The sequence below is a fragment of the Hyperoodon ampullatus genome, assembly GCF_949752795.1.
Source record: "Hyperoodon ampullatus genome assembly, chromosome: 13".
Taxonomy (NCBI): domain Eukaryota; kingdom Metazoa; phylum Chordata; class Mammalia; order Artiodactyla; family Ziphiidae; genus Hyperoodon; species Hyperoodon ampullatus.
In genome coordinates, this window is record NC_136926.1 from 12,243,764 (window position 1) to 12,266,159 (window position 22,396).

Below are 22,396 nucleotides of genomic sequence, written 5' to 3' on the forward strand. Positions count from 1 at the left end.
AAAGAACCAGCTTTTAGTTTCATTGATCTTTTCTATTGCTTTCTTCGTCTATGAGTTTTCTGCTCTGATCTTTGATTTCTTCTAACTTTTTTAGCTCATGGGCTATACAGAAATAGGCAATGGCCTGGATTTGGCCCTCGGGCCGTAGTTTGCAGCCCCTGTCTTAGGAGCTTGGCTCTAGTGGGCCTGCATGTCTACACTCTGCGAAATTCCCTGCAACCCTGACCTACAGCAGTGTGGACAGTGGGCTAGTTGGGTATGTCCTGGGGTGGCCCAGCGCCAGAGGCCTTCTCAAAGAAGGGAGAGGCAGTGGAAAGGCCAGGAGCTTTGGGCAAACGGGACCCAGATTCTGCCTCCATGTTCTGGCCAGAAGGACCCTGGGCCAGGCATTCATTCCCTTGGGCTTTTGCTTCCTCTTTGGAAAAATGGGAAGATGAAAAGCCACCCCCAGCCCCTGGGGCTCTCGTGAGGATGAGATGAACTGCAGGCCTGTCTCAGGAGCTTGAAAACACTGGTTTCCTCGTCCTTCAGCCTCTGTTCTTTCTATTTCCCAAAGGGGCCACGTAGCTTAGGGGTTGAGAACAAGATGCCGGTGTCAGATAGACTGAGGGTACAATGCCAGTTCTGCTTCATGGATCTGAGCTGCATGAGCTTAGCAAACGACCTCACCTGCCCGAGCCTCAGTTTTCCCATCTGCGAAATAGGACCAGTACCTCCCGAAAAAGGTTGAGGTCAAGAGTACGACTAAATAAGATCATTCGTGTAAAACCTTTAGCAGAATGCTCATGGGAAGGTTCAATGAATGGTATTTCGTATTCTTAGGAGGCAGTGTGGCTCTGTGGCTGCCAACCCACGGTTTAGTCTCAGACAGGTCTGGGTTCGAGCCAGGCTGTGCCCGTTGAAGCATGACCTTGGGAAATTCCATCCCCCTTTGTGCGTTTTGGTTTCCCCATCTCTTCCATGAAGGAAGTGGACCCAATGATTTCTAACACTGGTCCACAACTTGAATTCTAGAAATGTCTGTACATGTTTTCTTGCACCATGGCCGGGTAGGTTCCAGGCTCAGGTACATTCCCAGTATCCCCTAGGAAGGTACACTTCTCCCCTCCCTCTCCCCCCTTCCTCCTCCTCCCCCTCTTCCTCCTCCTCCCCCTCTTCCCCTCCCCCTTCTCTCATGGGTGGAAAGGGCACAGCTGTTTTGTGGGGTTACACCCACCATTCTACTGTCTGCCCTTTCTCCTTTGCCAGCCCCACAGTCATTTTAAAATATCAAATAGTCAAATCCATCTTCTTTGTTCAGGATTGAATTTTTTCAAGGTGAGAGAGTCCCATTGGGACTTTAAGGTAAGGGCCAGTCCCTGGCTTTGTGCCCTGACCAGGCTATAAACCCTGTGCAGAAGACAGAGGAGGGAAAAACTGCTTCCTTCACTGAGAGTGACAGCCAGAGAGTCTTCCAAGCGAGACGGGGCTACTGGGAGGAGGAATTCGGTTCCGACTCTGCTTTCTCATTTTAGTTTGTCACCCTTTCAATATTTTCCAAACTGTCTATAGAGTAAACATGTGTCTGGTTTCATTTCCGTCTGACTCAAAGGTGCTTTTTTCCTTTTTTCTCATTTTACAAAAGTAATACGTGTTTGTTGGAGAAAAATTAGGAAAGAGAGATAAGCAGTGAGAAAAAGGTTTTTTGCAAAGCTTCTAATCCCATGACCTGGGACTGGCCCTGCTAACACCCTGGAGTCTATCCTCTCTGTGGATTTTAATGCATATAAATTAGGTGGTGTATGTATATGTTTCAAAAACAGTAATTCAGTTGACTGTTTAGCTTAAAAAAAATGTGGTTCTGGTCAGGGGGCAACAAGAACTGATGTGTTTTGATATCCAGCCCCAGAGGGAAGGACCCGGGTCGGTCTGGTCTTTTTGTGCCACAGGGAACCTTGTACAGGGAACCTTGTGCAGGGAAAGGCTGGAAGCATCATTGCTAACTGGATCTGGTTTGGCTTATGGTCTGTTTCGTGTGCTGAGCCAGTAGGGAAAGACCTGCCTCGGCACTGAGCACAGCCCTTCCAGCTCCCGCGGACGATGGGAAGAAGGAAGGTGGTCGCAGTCACTCATTCCTTTGTTCATCCATTCACCCGTTCTAGAAGCATTCCCTGAGCACCTCCCCTGGGCCTGGCCCATGTGTACTGCCCACTGGGCTTGCACAGGTGCATCCGGAAGTTCTCCAGACCCCCTCCGATGGTCTAGCCCTCTGCAGCCTGCCTTGCCTGTCTGTGGGTAGCAGCTGGGAGTTCCCAAACAGAAGCAGCAAAGGGGCAATGAGGCCAAACGAGGGCTGGCCCTGAATTGAAAGCGTAGAAGGAGAGGCCTAGAGTTGGGAAGGGAGGGAGGCGGGTGAGCTCAGTGGATAAACAAGTGTTTCCAAGGTCAGGCCCTCTGAACTGGGCCTGGCCAGTTCCTGCTTTGCTAAACCACCCTCTCCCAAGGGATCTTATGAAATCCTGGAAAGGTGATTCGAGACCTGGACTCAAGTCCTGACCCTGTCATCTACTGGCTGTGGGGACCTGGGTAGGTTACTTAACCTTCCTGCATGTGCATTTTTTCGCTTGTCTCATAGAGCCTCCCCTCCTGGGGAGGCTGGTGTGAAAAGGTCTCAGTTCAGTACCTTGTGGAGAGAGCGCCATCAACTCCAGGCAGCGCTAAGCAGCAGGTATGAAACCTGCACCTAGAGATCACACACATACTCACACGTATAAACAACCCCTTTGCCCGAATCACCCCACCTCACAGTTCACAAAGCACTCTGAGTTCCAAAGATTTCAGGTAACTTGCCCAAGACCACACAGCCAGGAAGGGACAGCATTTTAGCTCCGGTGATTCTGATTCTGAAGTGTATGCTCCTGTCCAGGTTGACTCATTGCCTTGGTTTCCTCATCTGTACAATGGGAATAACCAGACTCACTTATTCAATGTGATGATGAGTTATTCAATGTGATGATGAGTTATTCAATGTGATGATGCCTGGGAACCTTTTGGCTCTGCCTTGGTCCCCTGGGAGGCCTCTGGGAGATGGGCATCATCCTAAACAAGATGATGCCTGCCTTTCTTGGAGAGATTAGATAAGGGGCATTTGGTTAGATGTTGCCAGAAATCAGTCCAGAGTCTTTGCCCTGAAACAACAGGATGTGTTAGGAAGGGAGTCCCTGCTGTCCCCTCCTGAGATGCCAACCCTGGCTACCTGTTTATGGAGGACCCACCTCCATCCTCTCATTGTGTGCCTGAGCCCATGTGCATTTCTCCATGGCCCTCGTTATAAACTGCAGTTATTCTGTTTGCTTACTGTCTGTCTCCCCCGCGAGAATGTCAGCTCCGTCGCCGAGGAAATGGCCCTTTTGTCTTGTCCCTGCACATATCTGGCCTATAGTCCCTGTTAATACATAATTGGCAGGAGCGGAGGGTTTTGCAGGCCTGGAGATTAATGAGTCTGGATTTCCCAGAAGGTGGGACAGATACCACTGGCCCCAAATAACATCGATTCACATAGTGGGGGGCATGGTTTTCCTCTTCAGTTCTCTCTCCATCCTTCTGGTGAGATGAGAAACTCTTCATTCAGTGTTAGTATTTAACACCTTCCTAACCCTTACTTGCTAAACTTTTTTTTTTTAAACAAAAAGAGGAGGCCTTAAGCTCTGACCATTTGTCAGACCATGATGCCAAGCAAGGCTTTAATGTTGTTTTTTAGTGGGTTTGTTTTCGTTGTATGTATTTTTACATTTATATGGGGCTAGAAATTCTGGCTTTCCTTCTGGTAATGATAGAAGGTAACAATAAAAGTTTCTTTCTAAAATACACTTATTTTTCAGAGGCACTGCATCTAAAGAAAACTATTAGCAAGCGGTAAATAATGAGTTGGCAGATCTGGCAAAACCCTTAAGGTAGTTTTGGAATGGTTGCAGCATGAGGGATTCTGAGTGAGACGCACAGTCTGACCCTTAGGAGACGCTGAGAAGAGATGCTGTAGAGTTTGGGAAGAGCATGTCCTGGAATGCCTCTGGACAAGGTCAAGAAGAGCGGGTCTTGGATGGTGGCTGGACCACAGAGTGTGATGAGTGGCAGAGGAAGCAGCCAGGAGTTCTTGCAGTGAGCTGGAGGCCCACACCTCCCTGGCCGGCTGCCTGTGCCCTTGAAACGCTCCTTCTCTTATAAAGCACAGACCAGGGAGGGCAGAATGTCCCAGTCAGGGCCAGGGGTACCCCCTAAAATGGGCAGAACCCCCATCTCAGTCCTTGAAGGTCCCAGAGCATTCAACGCTTGGCCTCTCTGGATTTAGCAAAATCAGAGAGAAGAATCCAGTGAGATCGAGATCGTAAGCTTCCTTTTCCCTCCCGCTTCTCCAAGCTTTGCAGGGATGCATTTGGAAAAAAAAAAAAAAAAACTGAAGCCCTTCTTTCAAGTGCTGCTAGCTCCTGCTTTGCGTATTCTGATGGCTGGAGGGTCGTCTGGCTGGGACACGCGCCTTCCCTGGCCAACGCCTTATTTAATGGAACTCTATAACTCTTCATTTCCTGGACGTACGGCAGGTTAAGCAGGTGGCAAACAGTTGGCATTTCTCACTTGCTTTCTGGCAGTTCCCATTTTTATAGGAAGCTAACCTGGCTTTTTTTTTTATTATAAAGCCCCAGAGTCCCAAGGTTTCATATCCTTGGTGTTAGATTCACAAAGGGCTTGGAAGTTAGAGATTGCCTGCATCTGGAATTGGATGGAGCAGCAACTTGTCGCTTGGCATGTGATTTATTTGCTCCAGGGAGGGGGAAAGAGTGGAGGACAATTAAGTGGGTTTCGAGTTTTGTGGGGTTGGAGCTGCTGAGAAGTGAGTGAGGAGGAGAAACCGCCAAGTGGTTGTAAATCCCTTCTGACAGAACCGAGTATTTTTAAAATAACAGCTGACTTTGAAACCAGCTGCCTTGGGACCTAAAATCAGGCAGAGCTGAGACTGTTTCCACCCACCTGTTTTATTCGGAGGATCAACACTTGGGGAGGGCAGCCACTGGGAGATGCTCTCTAGAGCCCAGCCATATGGCCCTGGCTATGCAATCAAGCATGCTGCATTGGTTCTGCCCCAGGGCCTTTGCACTGGCTGGTCCCTTAGCCTGGAACGCTTTTCCCCCAGATTGTCACACAGCTGGCTTCCTTCTTCCTATTCTCGCAGCATGGCTACCTCTCTGGAGCAACTTCCCCCGAGCCTCCTAACTAAAGAGGCCCCCAGCCCCACCACACTTTGTCCGATAAATCTGTTTATTCTCTTCATAGCACTTGTGCCTCTCTGAACATCTCATCGATTTGCTTGCCTGCTTGTTTATCACCTGACTTCTCCTCTGGCCGATCAGCCCCAGGTGAAGATGGGCCTGTCTTGCATTTTGTATCTCCTACACCTAGAACACCACCAGGCCTGTGTGGCACTCACTAAAGGGACAATGATTGTGAACTTCATGATCTCTGGGTCTCAGTAAAATAAGATTGGCTTGAATGGCAGTTCTCCAAGTGGGGTCCCCAGACTACCCACATCTGCATCGCCTGGGAACTCATTAGAAAAGCACATTCTCAGGGCTCACCCCAGACTCCCAGAATCAGAATCCCTTGGGGTGGGAACAGCCATCTTTGTTTTAACAAGCCCTTCCAGGGGATTCTGATGCACACTCAAGTTTGTCAACCATTGCTCCAGTGCTTAAATACCTATGAGGTCCAGGCAGATGGTGTCAATGCAGGAAGTAGACCGGGTGTGGCAGAGGAGACCCTACATGCCCTGTCTAGGGACATTGAAATGTAAGACCAAGCCTGCCTGAAAGCCTAACACCCCATCCTTCTCAAATAGGCCAATTGTTACCCTTAGAACTCCCCAAAAAGCACACGAACAAATAAGCCAAGAATGGTGAAGACACAGGCCCCTGAGAAATTGTTTTTCTTTGGTTGGATATGATACATGATGCTCTGATGGGACTGTCACTCCCTGGAATCCTGGAAGAGGAGGCCTGGCCGTGGGAAGCAGCTGTAGCATTGCATCCATTCGTTCCTTCAGAAGCTTTTGTGTGTTGGGAGTACAGCAGCAACCAGATAGGTTAGGCCCTGCCTTCGTGGTGTGTACCGTCTGGAGGGAGAGACAGCCTCTAATCAAAGACTCCAGCTGACACATGTACAATGACAACCATGGCAAGGGCTGCAAGGATGGAGTGCACAGTGCCACGGGGCCTGACGGGAACAGGGACCTAGCTGGGGAGGCTTTTGAGGACAGATGGGGAGAGCGTTGCTGGCTGAGGAAACAACCCGAGCAAAGGCCCTGAGGTAGGCTGGTGTGGCTGGAGCTCTGTGAGTGAAGGGGTGGAGCTGTCTGCAGGGGCCAGACTGTGCAGGGCCTTTGGGCGCTGGAGGAGTTGGGTCTCTATCCAGAGGGCACTGGGGAGTGACTTGGTCAGCTTTGCATTTTGAAGCCACCGCTCGGAGTGCTGGCTGGAGAATGGATTGGGGAAGCCGGAGCAGCCGTGAGGGGCAGTGTGGTCATCCAGGCAGGAGAACATTATTATTAGAAAAAGTATTAGAATATTACTAGAAATAATAATATTAGAATATTATTAACCATGAGATGATCCATGTTCAAGGAGCACACGTTGTGGCCAGGCGCTGGGCCAAGCACTGTACTCCTGTGACCCCATGTCACCCTCATGTCCCCCTCTGCGACAGTACTTACTGCCTCACTGGGTTAGTTTCTGATGGCTGCAGGAACAGATTACCACAAACTCAGGGGCTTGGAACAACAAAATTTTATCTTTCAGCTCTGGAGGTCCGAAGCCCAAAATGGGTCTCACAGGGTGAAAATCAAGGCCTCGAAGAGTTGCCTTCCATTCTTGGGGCTCTAGGGGAGAATCCGCCCCTTGCCTCTTCCAGCTTCTACAGGCTGCCTGCCTTCCTTGGCTCGCAGCTCCTTCCTCTGTCTGCACAGCCAGCAAAGATCGGGTGGTTCTTTCTCACATAACATCCCTCAGCTGCCTCTTCTGTACTCAGATCTCCTTCTGCCTCTCTTTTGCCTTTCGATTCACTTGCCACCTTCCTGTGACTCTCGCCTCCCTTTTATAAGGCTCCTTGTGATGCCATGGTGGGCCCACCCTGGTCATCCAGGGTAATCTCCCCACCTCAAGAACCTTAATTTAATCACAGCTGCAGAGTCCCTTTTGCCATGTAAACGTTTACTGTTTCTCTGGATTGGGGTGTGGATATCTTTGGGGGACCGTTATGGAGTTGACCACGCCCACAGTTACAGATATGGACACAGATGAGGCACAGTTAGTCCCCAGGGCCGTGTGGGCTCAGAGCGGGCAGAGCTGGGCTGAGAGCCGGTCTGTCGGTCTTCAGAGGAGGTGGCCCCCAGCTCCCATTCCCCACCATTCACGCGGGCCTGGGTCCCCGGCCTTGATGCTGAGGAATTTGCGGGAGAGAAAGGAAACGGCTGCCACGACACCCAGGTTTCTTTCCCAGCCGCTGTTTTGGCAGAATGATCCAATTTGGACAGAGGCCCTTGGAGAGAAACCTCTAGGTGGTTTTATCTCATTGTTTCTGACAAGCCTCTTTTAGGCTGGTTTACATCAAACGTCTTTCATTTGCGTTGCCATCTGGGCCATAGGTTTACTGTGTCACCTGAGATATGGGGTCAAAAACAGCATTATTTGAGGTGCCTGGGGCCACGGTCGGAAGAGATGTTGACCTGCAGATAAGGTGGAAAATTCCCAGTTTTGCTTCTCTTCTTGGAAAAACATGATCTTTGTTGCAGAGGGAGATACTGTGTGTGCACTCGTGCTTGGGCCTACCGCCCCAGGAGCTAGAGAGGTACTAAATGTATCCTTAAACCACTGAAACACCTTCTCTTGACGTCCAGACTGACTCTGCTACTGAGGCCTGCAGACCTCATAGGCGATAGGTGATGTTAGTAGTGATGTAGCTACCATTCACTGAGGGCCTGTGATGTGCTGGAGTCTGAGAACATTGTTAAGAAACAAAAGATGGGGGTTAAGAGCGTAAACTCTGGAGCCAGCCTGCCTGGGTTCAAATCAGCTCTACTTAACCTCTCTGAGCCTCAGTTCCCTCATCTGTAAGAATGGGGCTGATCCCGAACTTGATTAAATCAAAGATGCCGTCCATTAGAATATGCGCTGTTTCTTTTATGTACTGCGAAGAGAGAAGGACAGTGCCCATGAAACTGTGACCTGTCAATGAAAGCAAAACACATTCTGATTTCAGAGATGTTAGTTACAGTGTGAGGAAATGCACATTGGAATCAATGAAATACCTCCAGAGTATCCACCTCCCGGGGCTCTTGCGCTTAGGCTGGTGTCAGGCACATAGAAAGGGCTCAGTCCATGTTAGCTGGTGTTGTTTCTATTGTCCCCATTTTACAGATGAGGAAGCTGAGGTTGAAGTCACTTCCCGAGGTCACCCAACAAGCAGTAAATGGTAGAGTTGGGATTTGGGTTCCCTCGGCTGTGTGTCTCTTTCATGGCCCCCACATGTCCAATAACAGGGTACCCACACCATGGATGAGATGAGAGATCAGGAACAGGCTGGCACCATGGCCATGTGTCCGTGAGCAGGTCTTGCACCCCTCTGGGTCTCCACATCCTCACCTGTAAGAGGTGGGTGATAACGTGGACCCTGCGGGGATGCTGGGAAGGATGCCTGGATGTGAGAAAGGTCCCACATGTGCTCAGTAAACCCTCATCCTCTCCTCGCTTCCATTCCCCACCACCCAAGCACAAGCAGCTTTTAGGGCACTGGCGTTAGCCACAGAAATCCCAAGCTCGGAGCAGTTGCCGTGGATAGTTGGACTGACTCGCCTGGACAATTGGAGCCTTGGGCACCCTGGACACCTGCCTAATGCCTGCTCCTGCTTAGAGCTCAGCCCTCACCTTCAGCTCAGCCTCTGATAAACACCTGAGCAGGCACCGCCAGGCCTGGAGCCCCTCATTCCCCTGTAGATGCTGCCCCTCGGGGCTGTGTGAAGCGTTTAGAAATAGTTACCTGGGGTGTCAATATTGGCTTAGATTTTAAAGCTTAACATTGTTGTATTAATTGTTCATCCTTTCCTCACTGATTTTTTTTTAAAGTAAATTGTTCTTGGAAGGATAACGTACCTGCCAAAGTGTTCAGATCCTAAGAGCGCAGCCCGATTACTTTCCACTAAGTGCACATCCATATAACCAACACCCAAATCAAAATGCAGAGCATCACCTGCCCCCAGCTCCCCCACCCCCTCCCCATCCTCCCCACCCACCAAGGGTCACTGCTGTGCTGACTTCTAACACATGGACCATTTTTGTCTGCTTTTGCACTTTATATAAATGGAGTCATTGAGTGTGTGTGTGGCTTCTTTTGCTCAACATTAGGTTTAGAACTTCATGTCTTTTGCGGTTAGCAGTAGTTTGCTTATTAACAGTCCAGTATGAATATATTTTGTTATACGGATATATCATAATTTATCCATTTTTCTGTCCGTGAATATTTGGGTAGGTTCCAGTTTGGGGCTATTATGAATGGGTTACTATTAACATTCTAGAATATTCTAGTACATTCTGGTACATGTCTATAGGTGAGCATGAGTGTGCATGCCTTCTGGATACATACTTAGGAGATGAATTGGTTATGGCTTATTTGTTTATTTCACTTAAGTAAAAGTGCCAAGCTGTGGTCGTACCAGTTGATATCTTACCAGCCAGTGTGTGTGTGTGTCTGTGTCTGTGTCTGTGTCTGTCTGTCTGTCTGTCTGTCCAGGGGCTCCAGATGCCATAAGGTAGTGAGAGAAGCAAAGACTCTAGCAGCTGCAGCTGGAAAGGTGGATGTGAGCAGGGGAAAGGAGACAGGGATGGACATTTGGAGGCTGCAACTTCTATGCAGTTACACTGAGAGTCTGGGAGACTTGGAGCCTGTTGCGATTGTTTGCTTGGCCGTCTGCAGTGGGGACATATTTCTTCTGGGCTCTGGCCTGTAATGAGTGTAGGTGGCTGTTCAAGAACAGAGTCTCCAGGGGAGTGAATCCACCCATGGTCTCCGCCATCCCTAATACTTAAATGTCACTGTGGTCTAATTGGCTGTGCAGCCCACGGCCCCCCTCCACCTCACCTCCAGCAGTAGCAAACCCAATGCCTGAGACAACAAGGCAGGGACAGCCCTGAGTCACCATGGCTGCCCCTCGCCGACTTACTGGGCAACCCTGGACAGGCGGGCGAATCAGACTCCCTGTGAGTCAGCTACCCTGGGAATCTCACCTCAAGCAGGTGAAGAAACGAATCTCAGTTGGAGATCATGGATGATTATAGGTAGCATGGTGGGTAAGTGGATACGTGGATAGGCAGTAGACGGACAGAAGGATGTGATGTGTGTATAATTTGTACACAAGTATGTGTATGTTCACCATTGTATTGATCATTTACCACCTCTCAGAATAGCCAGAGTTTCATGAATACTTACTGTGTTGGGCATGGAGAGTTGCCTACACCTTGACACGCCTGATTTCATGTGATTCTCGTAAGAAACCTTGTAAAGCAAAAACTGTCAGCCTTGTTTTACAGGTAATGAAACTGAGGCTCAGAGAGGTTAGCTCTCCTGCCCAGGGTCACAAAGCCACTGACTGACAAACCACGGTTCTAAGACAGTCTGACTCTGGGCCCCTGTTCTAACCATTGTGCTCCACTCCGCACCTGCTCCTTCTCTCATTCAGTCCTCATACTAACTCTGTGGGTGGGTATCATTAGTTCCCTTTGATAGATGAGGAATCTGAGGCCCAGAGAGGTTAAGTAACCCACCCAAAGACACAACGACACAATGACACATGGTAAGTAAAGAGCAGAGCTGGGATTCAAACAGATCCCTCTGATACCTGAGTTCTGGCTATAACCACACAATCTCAGCTAATCCAAGCCCACAGCAGGGCTCGGTAACTACTAAAGGAATGAATACAAAGCCAAGAATATTTTAGCAATCAAGTCACAGGTTAAAAGAAAAAGTCATGCCATCATTTAGACATAGATGGAAAATGAACTTTCCTAATGTCATTCCTTCTTCTTTCAGCCAATATTGGATGTGATGAACCAGATGTGATGCTAGGGGTTGGGGGATGCTCTGGTGAATCTAGAACTCATTCATTCACTCATTGATTCATTCACTCATTCATTTGTGGACTGTTTATCGAGTTCCTGGTCTGTGTGCGCCAGGATTCAGGCTCATTGCAGAGGAAAAGGATGGGTAAACACGCTGGCAATTAAATGAGGTGTTACTGTCACTGTATAGTGTCCTTTTTCATCTTGAACCACTGGTCCTCGAAATGAGCTCAGTGAGGCTGAAAATAGTTTGAAAACCCTCTATCCAGACAGACATCTGCTTTGGGGGAGTGTTACTGGTGTTTACACACCCCTGTCTAAAGGCTTGAACACATTATTCACTGATGGTACTTAGTACACATCAGCGACCGCTTTGCTGGTCTTTCATCACTTTCCCCACACACCAGTGGATCCTGGCAAGTGAGAGCAGCTGGGCCGAGGGGCCGGCAGAGTGCCGTCTGAGTGCTGTCTCAGGACCCCAGAAGTTATCAGTTTACAAGCAAATTTTCACCTGTGAGAGCCTGTGTTAGACGGTACATGGCAAAACCTGCTTCTGGGCTAGGCTAGACTCTGCAGGTGTCCTTGGATGCTGGGGGTAGCTGATAAAGATCCTGGAGAACCCCAAAGGAATTGCTCCCAGACCCGAATCCCAGAACCAGAACTGAGGTCCGGTGCAAGGCTGTGGTGGCTTAGTATCTCACAGGCATAATAGTGGCATGTCCACACACACACACTCTCTATGTGTCACTTTTGTGTGTGTGTGTGTGTGTGCCGTGTGGCTTGCGGGATCTTTTTTCCCCAACCAGGGATCGAACGCGGGTCCCGACAGTGAAAGCACCGAGTCCTAACCACTGGACTGCTAGGGAATTCCCTCTATGTGTCACTTTTAATAACCGTTGTGTGTGGCCCTTCTCGTAACAACTGCCAACCATTAATTGTGTCCTTCTGCTTTCCAGCCTCTGTAAGGGCCGGACACTCTACTCTGTGGTCAGGGATGCCAAGATCGTCTTGGATGTCAACAAAACGAGGCAGATTGCCCAAGAAATTGTGAAGGTACCGTAGGGTCTGGGGCCTCTCCCTGAAACTCAGAAAGACCCCTCCTGAGACTCATGGTCTGGCTTCAGATCAACAGTCTGGGCTTAAAATAAATTAAACTTGACCTGAACAATACCAGGCCACATACAACCATGAGGGATGGTCTACTAATGTTTGGTTTCCATCTGGTGCCCCAGCATCATGATAATTGGGTGTGTGCAGAGACCAGGGGGGAGGGACTCTTCTCATTGATAGACTCCCTTACCCCTTGAAGCCTTGAATTCCCATGAATGTAAGCCATCTCTCTCCACAGCTGCTGGGGAAGCATCAAATTGTTTGGTGTTGTTTGGGATTAAAACAGACAGGAACATCCTGTGTTTTCTGGTGGGTGCCTCGTTAGTCCATCGTCTTCAGGTTTTTATTTCCCATTGGAAGTGTCAGGACTGAGCTGCAAAAAGAAATAAAAACGTGACTGCTCATTAAGGCAAAAAGAGAAATGTAGACATTTCACCCTTAAGCTTGGCATCCCATAGACCCTTCTCCATGTTCTGGATGATCGCCTCATGATATGTCTCTTGAGGCGCACAGTGAAATTCTGCAGTTGTGGGGGTTAAGTAGATCTAAGGCACAAGTCTCCTGCAGAGGAGTTATTTTGCAGAATGGAAGTGGAGAAGATGGCTGATGGGATTCCGTACTCTGGGGGCCTCTTTTCAGGTTTGTCCCCACCCCTTTCCCTCTGGGGAGATCTTCCTTCGTTTCTTCTTCAGGAAGCAGAAGAGCTTAGATGGAGGTGGTTTTGCTATGATCTGAGGGTGGTGGCAGGTTTCTGTCTTGGGGACCCTGCCTGTTCCCACTCGCCATGCCTTCTCCACCCCACCTGCAAACCTTGGCATTTGGGTCCCAGATCCGCAGCTGTTCAGTGTGGTTTCAGTGGAAAGGCAAGGCGTGTGAACCGTGAACCCAAGCCAGGCTGGCAGTGAGCACATGGGTGTCCTCTGGCAGCTCCCTGTATCCTTGTTTCTTGCAGGGCATGGGCTACCTCCACGCCAAGGGAATCCTGCACAAGGACCTCAAGTCCAAGAACGTCTTCTACGACAACGGCAAAGTGGTGATCACAGACTTTGGGCTCTTCAGCATTTCCGGGGTGCTGCAGGCTGGCAGGTGAGAGGTGGTAGAAGGGCCCAGAGGGGTTCTTGACAGATGACGGTCGGGGGATGAGAAGTCACCCAGATGGCTTCAGTGACCTCGACGCGATGCCGGACCTGAGGTCGCTTAGCTGCGCGGCTAGGCTGCTGAGCCCATGATGCAGTGCAGATGCCCAGGTCACACTCTGAGTCCCATGGGGCCTGTCCTGGAAATGGCGCCTTTGAGCACAAAGCATCCTTCAGTCCTGCAACGCCCTTGCCCTTGAGTTTCACTGGAAGACACTCTCGTTACTCCAAGCACGCACATGGAAGTTGGGCTCCCCCAAGCACCCTTCCTCAGAGTTTTCTTATGAATCCCATTGTTTTAGCACAGCAGGAGTGTAGTTAAGAGCAAGGGAGTTAAAGTCGGACCCACCCGGGGCCCAACTTGGCTCTGCCACTCAGGAACTGTGCCTTCACTTTCCTGCAAGAAAAAATGATGGGTATGATGATTCCTGCCTCAGAGGGTCGTGGTGAGGGTAGAATAAGACGACATCCAGCAAGCATCCAGCACAATGCCTGGAGCACATCAAGTACTACAAATAATACTGGGCTGGCCAAAAAGTTCGTTCGGGTTTTTCTGTACCGTCTTATGGACAAACCCGAACGAACTTTCTGGCCAACCCAGTAGCTTCTGTGGAGTTGTTGTAATTAGTATTAATTTGCATATACCTCCTCAGTATCACCCAGGAGGGTCATTAACTATTGTTAAGTAATAAACTCTCAGCCACCACTCACCCTAGAGCAAGCTACCTCGAGTTGACCATGTGAAAAACAGCCTGATCCCAAAAAAACAACCCATAATTCAGAAGGTCTGCCCTTTGTGACTTTTAATTTGGAGTGTGTGCTACACACACACACACACACACACACACACACACACACACATATTAAACCCAGCATGTTCTCTCTAATCATGCCTCTTTTAATAAACGGTATGCCTCTCCAGAAAGGCAGCACCCCCCAAGCCCTGATTTCTCTTATTGTACTTCCATTTCAGCTGCTTTGGAGAATCCCCGATCCCTTTGAGGTACACCCAGGAGCCCCCCAACAAAGTGAATTTTGTTCATGCTCTGTAGTACCTTGAATCTCAGTTAGACCATCTGAAATTTGGTGGAGCCTGATCTAGCTGTTCCTGTGTGTTGCAGTAACAAGCAGAAGCTGAAGGGTTTTTTTTTTAGATTTTACTCCACCCAAAGAGATTCATCTCCAAAACTACATCTAGTCCCTAAGATAAGAAAGTAAGTAGACAGGAAATTAACAAATGGATCAATGGGTAGATGGAGAGAGTCATCGAGTCAGAACCCAAGAAGCCAAGAACCCACTTAGGTTCCGGTTTACTGGTTGGGGAACCGCTCTCTCCCTGTTTCCATTGCCCCAGGCCAAGGGCAGAGGAAGCAGTTGGTGACATCACTATGAACCCAAGTATTTGTGTCAAGGCAAGAGGTTTAGCAGGCGTTGTCTTTAACCTAGCTCAAGGCTCTTAAGAAAAAAAAGATCAGATTCCTCCCTCCTGGTGGCAGGTCCACACGCTTTCTCCTTGTCAGTGGCTTCCCCCCCAAAAACCAGAGGGCCTCTGATCTTTTCCCTTTATTTATTTATTAAAATTTATTTATTTTTGGCTATGTTGGGTCTTCATTGCTGCACACAGGCTTTCTCTAGATGTGGCGAGCGGGGGCTACTCTGTTGTAGTGCACAGGCTTCTCATTGCAGTGGCTTCTCTTGTTGCGGAGCACAGGCTCTAGGCACGCGGGCTTCAGTAGTTGTGGCACACGGGCTCAGTAGTTGTGGCTTGTGGGCTTAGCTGCTCCGTGGCATGTGGGATCTTCCCGGACCAGGGCTCAAACCCGTGTCCCCTGCATCGGCAGGCGGATTCTTAACCACGGCGCCACCAGGGAAGTCCCTGATTTTTTCCCTTTAGATTCATGGTTTTCTGAAGCCACAGGGAGACGAGAAAGCAAAGGGAAATGGAATGACCTTCAGCTCATTCATGAAGGCCCACTGTCAACCAGGAAGGGAGTGCAAGTCAAGGGCAAGGTGGCTTCTGGTCTTGTCGCCCAGACAGCACACCACACCCACACCCACCGTGCCCCAGCCTGGCTGTCAACGCAAACCCAGTTAGTGTTGCAAGAGGCCAGGGAGCCCTCAGCAATCTCTCCCAACCAGAGATCCACAGCGTCTGGCTACCCAGGAGTAGCCATCAGTGGCTTCCTGTGCTTTTTTCCCTGTTGGAGGGAAAAGAGGGCTTAGTTCAGAGCTTTGCTCCCAAATGGTGTGCTATAGAATTCGTGTAGAATTGTGGTTAGGAGTTTAGTCACTGGAGTTTTAAAGACTTGCAGTCAAACGGATATTAGTTCTTTCACTTGTTACCTCCATGGCTTTGGGAGGGTCATTTAAGCTTTTTGAGGCTATTTCCTGACCCATAGAACAGGGGTGGTATCCATCTGATTGTGGGCACATAAGAATTAAGTTGGGTGGACAGCCTGACATACAGGAGGTACTCAGCAGGAGTTACATGCCTTCCTACCCTTCCCTCAGTTAGACCTTGGGGCACTGACAGTGCTGGGTGCCCAGAAAGGGGAGATCAGCCGAGCCTGGGGCAGGGGCGGGGCTAGCAGTGAAGTGAGCACGTTCTGAGCATCCAGACGGATGCCAGGGCTTCCCCTGAGCCCGTCCCCGGCATTGCCTTGCCTGCAGCCATTCTGCCATCGTCCAGAAAAGGTGTCATTTGAGATGCCAGTGGTATCATGCCAGTTGCCCACAGGCTGTTATTGATCATAACAATAACCATAATGAAGATGATTTGGGTTGGTCACCGATGGGTCCATCATCATGGGAACAGGACACCCCGGGGTGTCTGTGCCAGGCCTGGCTCCCAGCCCCCTCTAGGCACGTGCTCACATCCGCCCCAGGATGATGGTTATCGAGTGGCCAGCACCCTCCTTCCTGGCCCAGCCCTACAATTCCAAACCTCCACTGCCCCAGTGAGTCAGGAGGAGGCGTAAGGGGCTGTTGGATGAGATGGGAACAGGACGTTTGCCCTGTTGGCAGCAGCATTCCACCCCACCCCACCCCACCGGGCCTGGTCATGCCAGGAGAATGGCGGCTGGCCCAGGCCACGGCCCCTCTTTCTTAGATGACATTCTTACTTTGGACTCTAATCTCCATTCCATTTCTGAGTCCTCAAGCTACCAAAAATTCCCTAGGGAATAGTGATGTCCAGTAATCGTGTGGGCAGCTGACCCAGCCCTTCTCCTTTCCATCGTTGCACTGGCCATGTGGAGTCCAAGTTCATGTGCCCATTTTGCAGACAAACTTGGTTGGGAAAGTAGAGACCCAGGTCTGCTCAAGGACAAACAGCTAGTAAGCAACAGATGGGTCCTTAAACCCCTGCCAGTGTCCCCAATTCTAGAAGCCAGAACTCAATGGACACTGCCAACTCACGGGCTTGCCAGTGGATTTGAGTCCTATTTTCCGGCTCCAGCAGAGGATGTGTTCTGTCAGGTCTGCTGTGTAGAGCACAGGAGCACGTCATGTGTCACTAAAGCTGAAAGTGAAATTTGGACTATTTCCTTGTCTATGTATAAGTTAGAACAGTGATTTTTTTCAGCTGGGACTCTCCCACCCCCCCAGAGACATTTGTAATGTCTGGACACATTTTTGATTGTCACAACAGGGAAGGGGGTGCTACTGGCATCTAGTGGGTAGAGGCAAAGGATGCTGCTACACATCCTGCAGTGCCCAGGACGGTCCCTCCACCACGAACAATTGTCCAGCCCAAAACCCAGAACTCCAAACTCCTAGGGCCTCTTTCGTCAGCGTTCTCTCATCCCCTCACACGTGTGGTCCACAAGCTGACTTTAGGGAGGATGCGAGCAAACATTTTTTATCTTAATTTTAATGTGTACTAAAAAAGTGCTAGTTTCCCTTTACAATCACATTAAAAAGTAACATGTTAAAATACATATAAATGAAAAAAATCCATTTGTAGTAAGTGATCATCTAGAGCAGCGCTTTCCAATATGGTAGCCACATATGGCTATGTAATTGTAACTTTAATTAAAATTAAATAAAACTAAAAGTCCAGTTCTTCATTTGCGCTGGCTGGATTTCAAGTCCTCAGTAGTCATGATGGCTAGTGGCTCCCATATTGGACAGCAGAGATGGAGAACATTTCCATCATCATGGAAAGTTCTGTTGGATAGCACTACTGTGGAAGGTAGGGCAGATAGGGCAATAATCATGATTATGGGATATGCATGAGTACAGTTAAGGGAGCAGTGCCTCATACCTTAAATAGCTCAAAGCTCACCCTGGAAGATGTATAAAATCCAGCCAGCCCCAGGTCTCCAGCAAGTCCCCACGTGCTGGAGGATCTGGTCCTTCATGATCTCACTCTTGATGGTTTGAGAGATCCATCCCACTCTCCTCCCTGTGTTAACTGACCTTTTCCCAGGAGTCTTGAATCAGTGGAAACCTCATAGAAGTTCAGATTTCAGTCCCAAATAGAAAGCTCTGTACTTGCTGAAGACTTACAATACGAAGAAGGGAGCCAGTATCCTTTGTCTTCTAAGAATTTGTCTTCTAAGAATTTCACCCACCCTTAGATGTGGTTGAAGAGTTATATGCACAGTACCTACCCAAGGATGTGCACTGCAGCTTTGTTTATAATGATGAGAGAGGGAATCACCTAAGACCCATCAACAAGGGAATTGTCGTGTACAATTTAATGGATACGTGGGGTAGCATGATATGTCCCCACTACGCTGATGTTCTTTGGGTTTCTAGAACACCCCAAAGAGGGCCTGCCTTGGGCCTTTGTCCTAACTTCTCTTCTGCCTAGAATATTCTTCTCCTTGTTCGTATGGCTGGATCCTTTATGTCATGAAAATCTTAGCTCACATTTTACCTCAAGTAAGCTCCCTCTTACCTTTGACACATTCTCCCATTTTAATCTTTCCTATTTAGATAATTCATTTGTCATCACTTTCCCCTACCAAACTACAAGCTCCAGGAGGGCAGGGACTTTGTCAACCTTGTTCACTGCTGTGGTCCCAGTGCAGAGAACAGAGCCTAGGCATAGTGGGTGCTCATAAATACAGTCGGTCCTCATTATTCACGGATTCCATATTTGCAAATTCACCTACTCACTAAAATTTACTTGTAACCCCCGAATCAATACTCATGGCACATTCACAGTCATTCGTGGACATGTACAGGGTGGTGAAAAACTTGAGTCAACTGATGTACCTGTTCCCAGCTGAGGTCCAAGGAGAGGATGCTGTGCAGTTTTGCTTCAGCTCTCATCAGCGATGACCAGAGGATGGAGATGGGATGGTGCAGTGCAGGGCAAGAAGCTCCAGCTCTGGGGCCAGTTGGATGGGTTTTGCCATTCTGCCCGCTGGTAGTGGGGCAGCCTCAGGGCAAATCATGTAATACTTCTGAGCCTCATTTTCTCTTGTGTAAAATAAAATAGACTAGGATGAATTGTTTCTAGGATTTAAGATTATAATCTTTCTGAGATGTGTGCATGCGTGTGTATATATATATTTCCTCCAGGAGCAAAAACTCAGTTTTCACTAATTCAGTGTTTGCTGAGACTTTATAGAACATAAGCGCCACGAATAACAAGAATCGGCTGTATTTGTTAAATGAAGCTGGAGAAGGGGGCGCCTCAGAGGAGAAGGGGGCGCCTCAGAGGCGAAGGGACATGATGACTGTTTGGGTGTTGGGTGTCTCTCTCCAGATCAGCCTTTCCTGCACCTCCCCCTGAGTCTTGGCCTCAAGCACAAGGTCAGGCGGTGCTTGATGGGGGGCTAGGGATGGGGGAGGAACACAAGAAAGCCAGCAGAGATGGTCCAGGGACTTGGGGTCCGTGATGGAGGACTGGTCCTCCCTGGGCTGTGAAACGGGGCTCACTCTGTGCTTTGCTTCTCCAGGCGTGATGACAAGCTGCGTATCCAGAGCGGCTGGCTGTGCCACTTGGCCCCGGAGATCATCCGCCAGCTGTCTCCGGACACAGAGGAAGACAAGCTCCCCTTCTCCAAACACTCGGACGTCTTTGCGCTCGGGTAGGTGGCCCACCCTGGCTTTTGAGAGCCCCAGCCTGGGCAGAGGGGCATTTCCCAAAGCATTCCTGTAGTGCTTTTGGAAGGGACAGGGCATCTGTCTGCGGAGGAAAAGGTGGCTGGATTTCTGGGTGAGTTAGGGGGGATCTGAGTGGGCTGTAGTAGAGAGACCCTAGCAAACCTTCATGCCTGGTTTCTAACTGGTTGTGTGACCATGGCAAGTTACCTGATTCATTCATTCGTTCATGCAATAGCTATTTACTGGGTGCCTATTATTAACAAATTGTCAAAAACTTAGTGGCTTAAAATGACCTTTATTATCTCAAGTTTCTGTGGCCAGGAATTTGGGCGTGGTTCTGAACTGGCTCAGGATCTCACATTAGGCTGCAGTCAAGATGTTGGCCAGGGCTGCAGTCTCATCTGAAGGTTTGACAGTCTGAGGATCCATTTCCAAGGTGGCCTGCTCACCTGGCTGTTGGCAGGAGGCCTCCGTTCCTCACCACACAGGCCTTTCCAAAGGCTGCTTGAGTGACCTCACAACACGGCGGCAAGAAGCTGCATTGCCTTTATGACCTACTCACAGAAATTATACATCGTCACTTCTACCGTATTCTGTTTGTTAGAAGCAAGTCAGCAAATCACGGGGAGGGGAATTAAGCTCTACTTTTTACAGGAAAGAGTATCAAACAATTTGTGGGCATTTTAAAACCACCATACGTCCCTATTCTCTCTTGTCTGGTGGAAGACAGACAAGGAAACAGTTTTTTTATAAAATTCTGTGATAAGTGCTATGCTGGGGATAAACACAGGACTGTGGGAAGAAAGGAGGAATTAAATCCAACCTGGGAGATCAGAGAGAGCTTCTTGGAGGAGGTGACTCCTGAGCCTGTGTTAAAGATTGAGTGTAAGTAGTCCAGGTGAGGGTAAGGTGAAGTGTTCCAGATAGAAGGAGCACATGAAAAGCAACAAGGGTGAAAAAGAACAAATTGCCCACAATGGAGGGATATTTGGGGAGCAGGAGTGGAGGGAAGAAGAGGAAGCTGATGGATGGACAATCAGGAAAAAATGAGCCTGGGGTGGTGAGATGAGAAACTAGAGAGGAAGGAAGGCATTCTGCAGGGACCTAGAGGCTGAGTTAAGGAGTTTTCATCTTCAGGGCAGTAGGGAGCCACTGATGGTTATTGAGCAGGAGAGTGACATAATCACACTTTGAGCTTTAGAACAATCACTACTGTGTTGAAAACGGAAAGGAGAAGGACAAGATTGGGGTCGGTTGACCAATCCAGGGGGGAGATGCTGAGATTCTCTGCTGAATCGGTGCCAGTGGGTGTGAAAGCTGGGATTGGACATAAGCAGCATTTTGGGGGTGGAAGTGATAGGGCTTGATTGTTGGTTTAAATGTGGGTGACGCCAGATATCTGCCTGAAGCACCTTGGTAGAGAGTAGCGTCATTCACCAAAGTAGAGACCCTGGAGGTGGGCCAGGGTTGGGGCATGCCAGGAAGGCAGAGAGAGCAGATGTGGACACGGTGAGTTTGAGCTACCTTGGAGACAGCCGAGGGGAGCAGCCAGAAGGTGGCTGAACCTACACATTTTAAGTTTGGGAAAGAAGAGTTCAGGACTTGTCGGCAAAGAGAGTAACTGCAGCCGTGGGAGAGAATGAGATGTCTTTGAAAGTACAGAGGAGGGAGAGAGGGTCCAGGGCACAGCCCTAAGATGACGATCCAGACGCTCTGAGAAGATACAGCAGGAAGGCTTCCATGCGCCTATCCCTCAGATGGCCATGCTAATCCTCACCTTACCTCGACCATGGGGGCGGTTACATGGACTGGCAGAGATAAGCTGGGAAAGCTGTTTGGGAAAGTTGGAGGCTTACAGATGTGTGCAGTTAGATTTAGCGCCACCAAGAGATGTTACAGGGAACGTCTTCCATGGAAAAGCACCCCTGCTGCGTCCTCTCTATAAATCGGGGTGGGGGCAGTGTTTGCTGGCACATCAGGATTCTCACCATCTGTCACTTGGACCCCTTAAGAGGCTGTCACTTGCCCTGATTAGTTTATGCCCAAATCTTTATCTAGTTAGATACTATTATCTGAAACCAAATTGCAATAATTAAGTTGGTATATTTTACTATCAATTTAGCAGAAGAAAAAAGAATGTAATTAACAAAATATACCAAAGTAAGTAATTGGTTTTCCACTGGAGTTTTAATCTTTAGCAATTTTTTTCCCCTTCAAGCGAGTTTCTCTTGAAAGTTAGGTTTGAAAGGAAGTTTTAATGAGGCTTTTATTCCTGACACTGCTGAATTCCGAGGGGCCTGGTGCTCCTGGTTTCCTGCCAATTAGGTGCATCTTGTTGCTTGGGAACATCATGCTGGGGCATGACTTAGAACAAAAATGGACTTTTAAAAGTGTATTGAGCACCATGTTAAGCTTGTTATGGGTGCTGTCTCATGGCATCTTCAGAAGCACACTTTGAAGCAGGTACCATTGTTCCCAATTGACAGATGAGGAAACTGAGGTTCCGAGTGGCTTAGTGACTTGCCTTATGGTAATTAGCAATGAAGCTGGGAGTCAAACTTGGGACATCCTGACCCCAGGATTGGAGCTTTTAACCACAGAGCCCCCAGGCTGGAGAGTCATTTCACCACTCAAAGCCCTACTTCCCTCAGCCATAAATCAAAGATAATAAAGCCCATTGAGATGTTCTAAGTATTGAATGAGAAAACACCTGTAAGGCTCACAGCACAAGGCCAGGCTCCTGATAGGCCCCCTTCCCCCGTTCACATGAGTGGTGCCTACCCTCTGTGTGTGCCTCCTTCACTAGGCCCCAACCATCAACTAGAGGGTTGCCCTTCCAAATAGTTCACTGCCCCAATTACAAAGGACCCTCAAATGGGATGGAGTGTAGGTTTCTCAGTATAGCATAATGGCCAATGGTGTACTTCTGTAGTCAGATGGCTTCAACTCTGACTA

At 49.0% G+C, this 22,396-nt stretch overlaps 1 protein-coding gene across 1 annotated transcript in view; it reads left to right on the forward strand.

Annotated features, from left to right (window-relative positions):
• The window catches only part of KSR2 (kinase suppressor of ras 2), a gene marked incomplete at both ends in the record, with an annotated part of 396,922 nt that overhangs the window by 369,702 nt on the left and 4,824 nt on the right, over nt 1-22,396 (forward strand). The window contains 3 exons of the mRNA XM_079718072.1: nt 12,092-12,188; nt 13,198-13,331; nt 19,294-19,425. Of these exons, the coding sequence (XP_079574198.1) occupies nt 12,092-12,188; nt 13,198-13,331; nt 19,294-19,425 (363 nt within the window). The remainder of the gene's footprint in view (nt 1-12,091; nt 12,189-13,197; nt 13,332-19,293; nt 19,426-22,396) is intronic.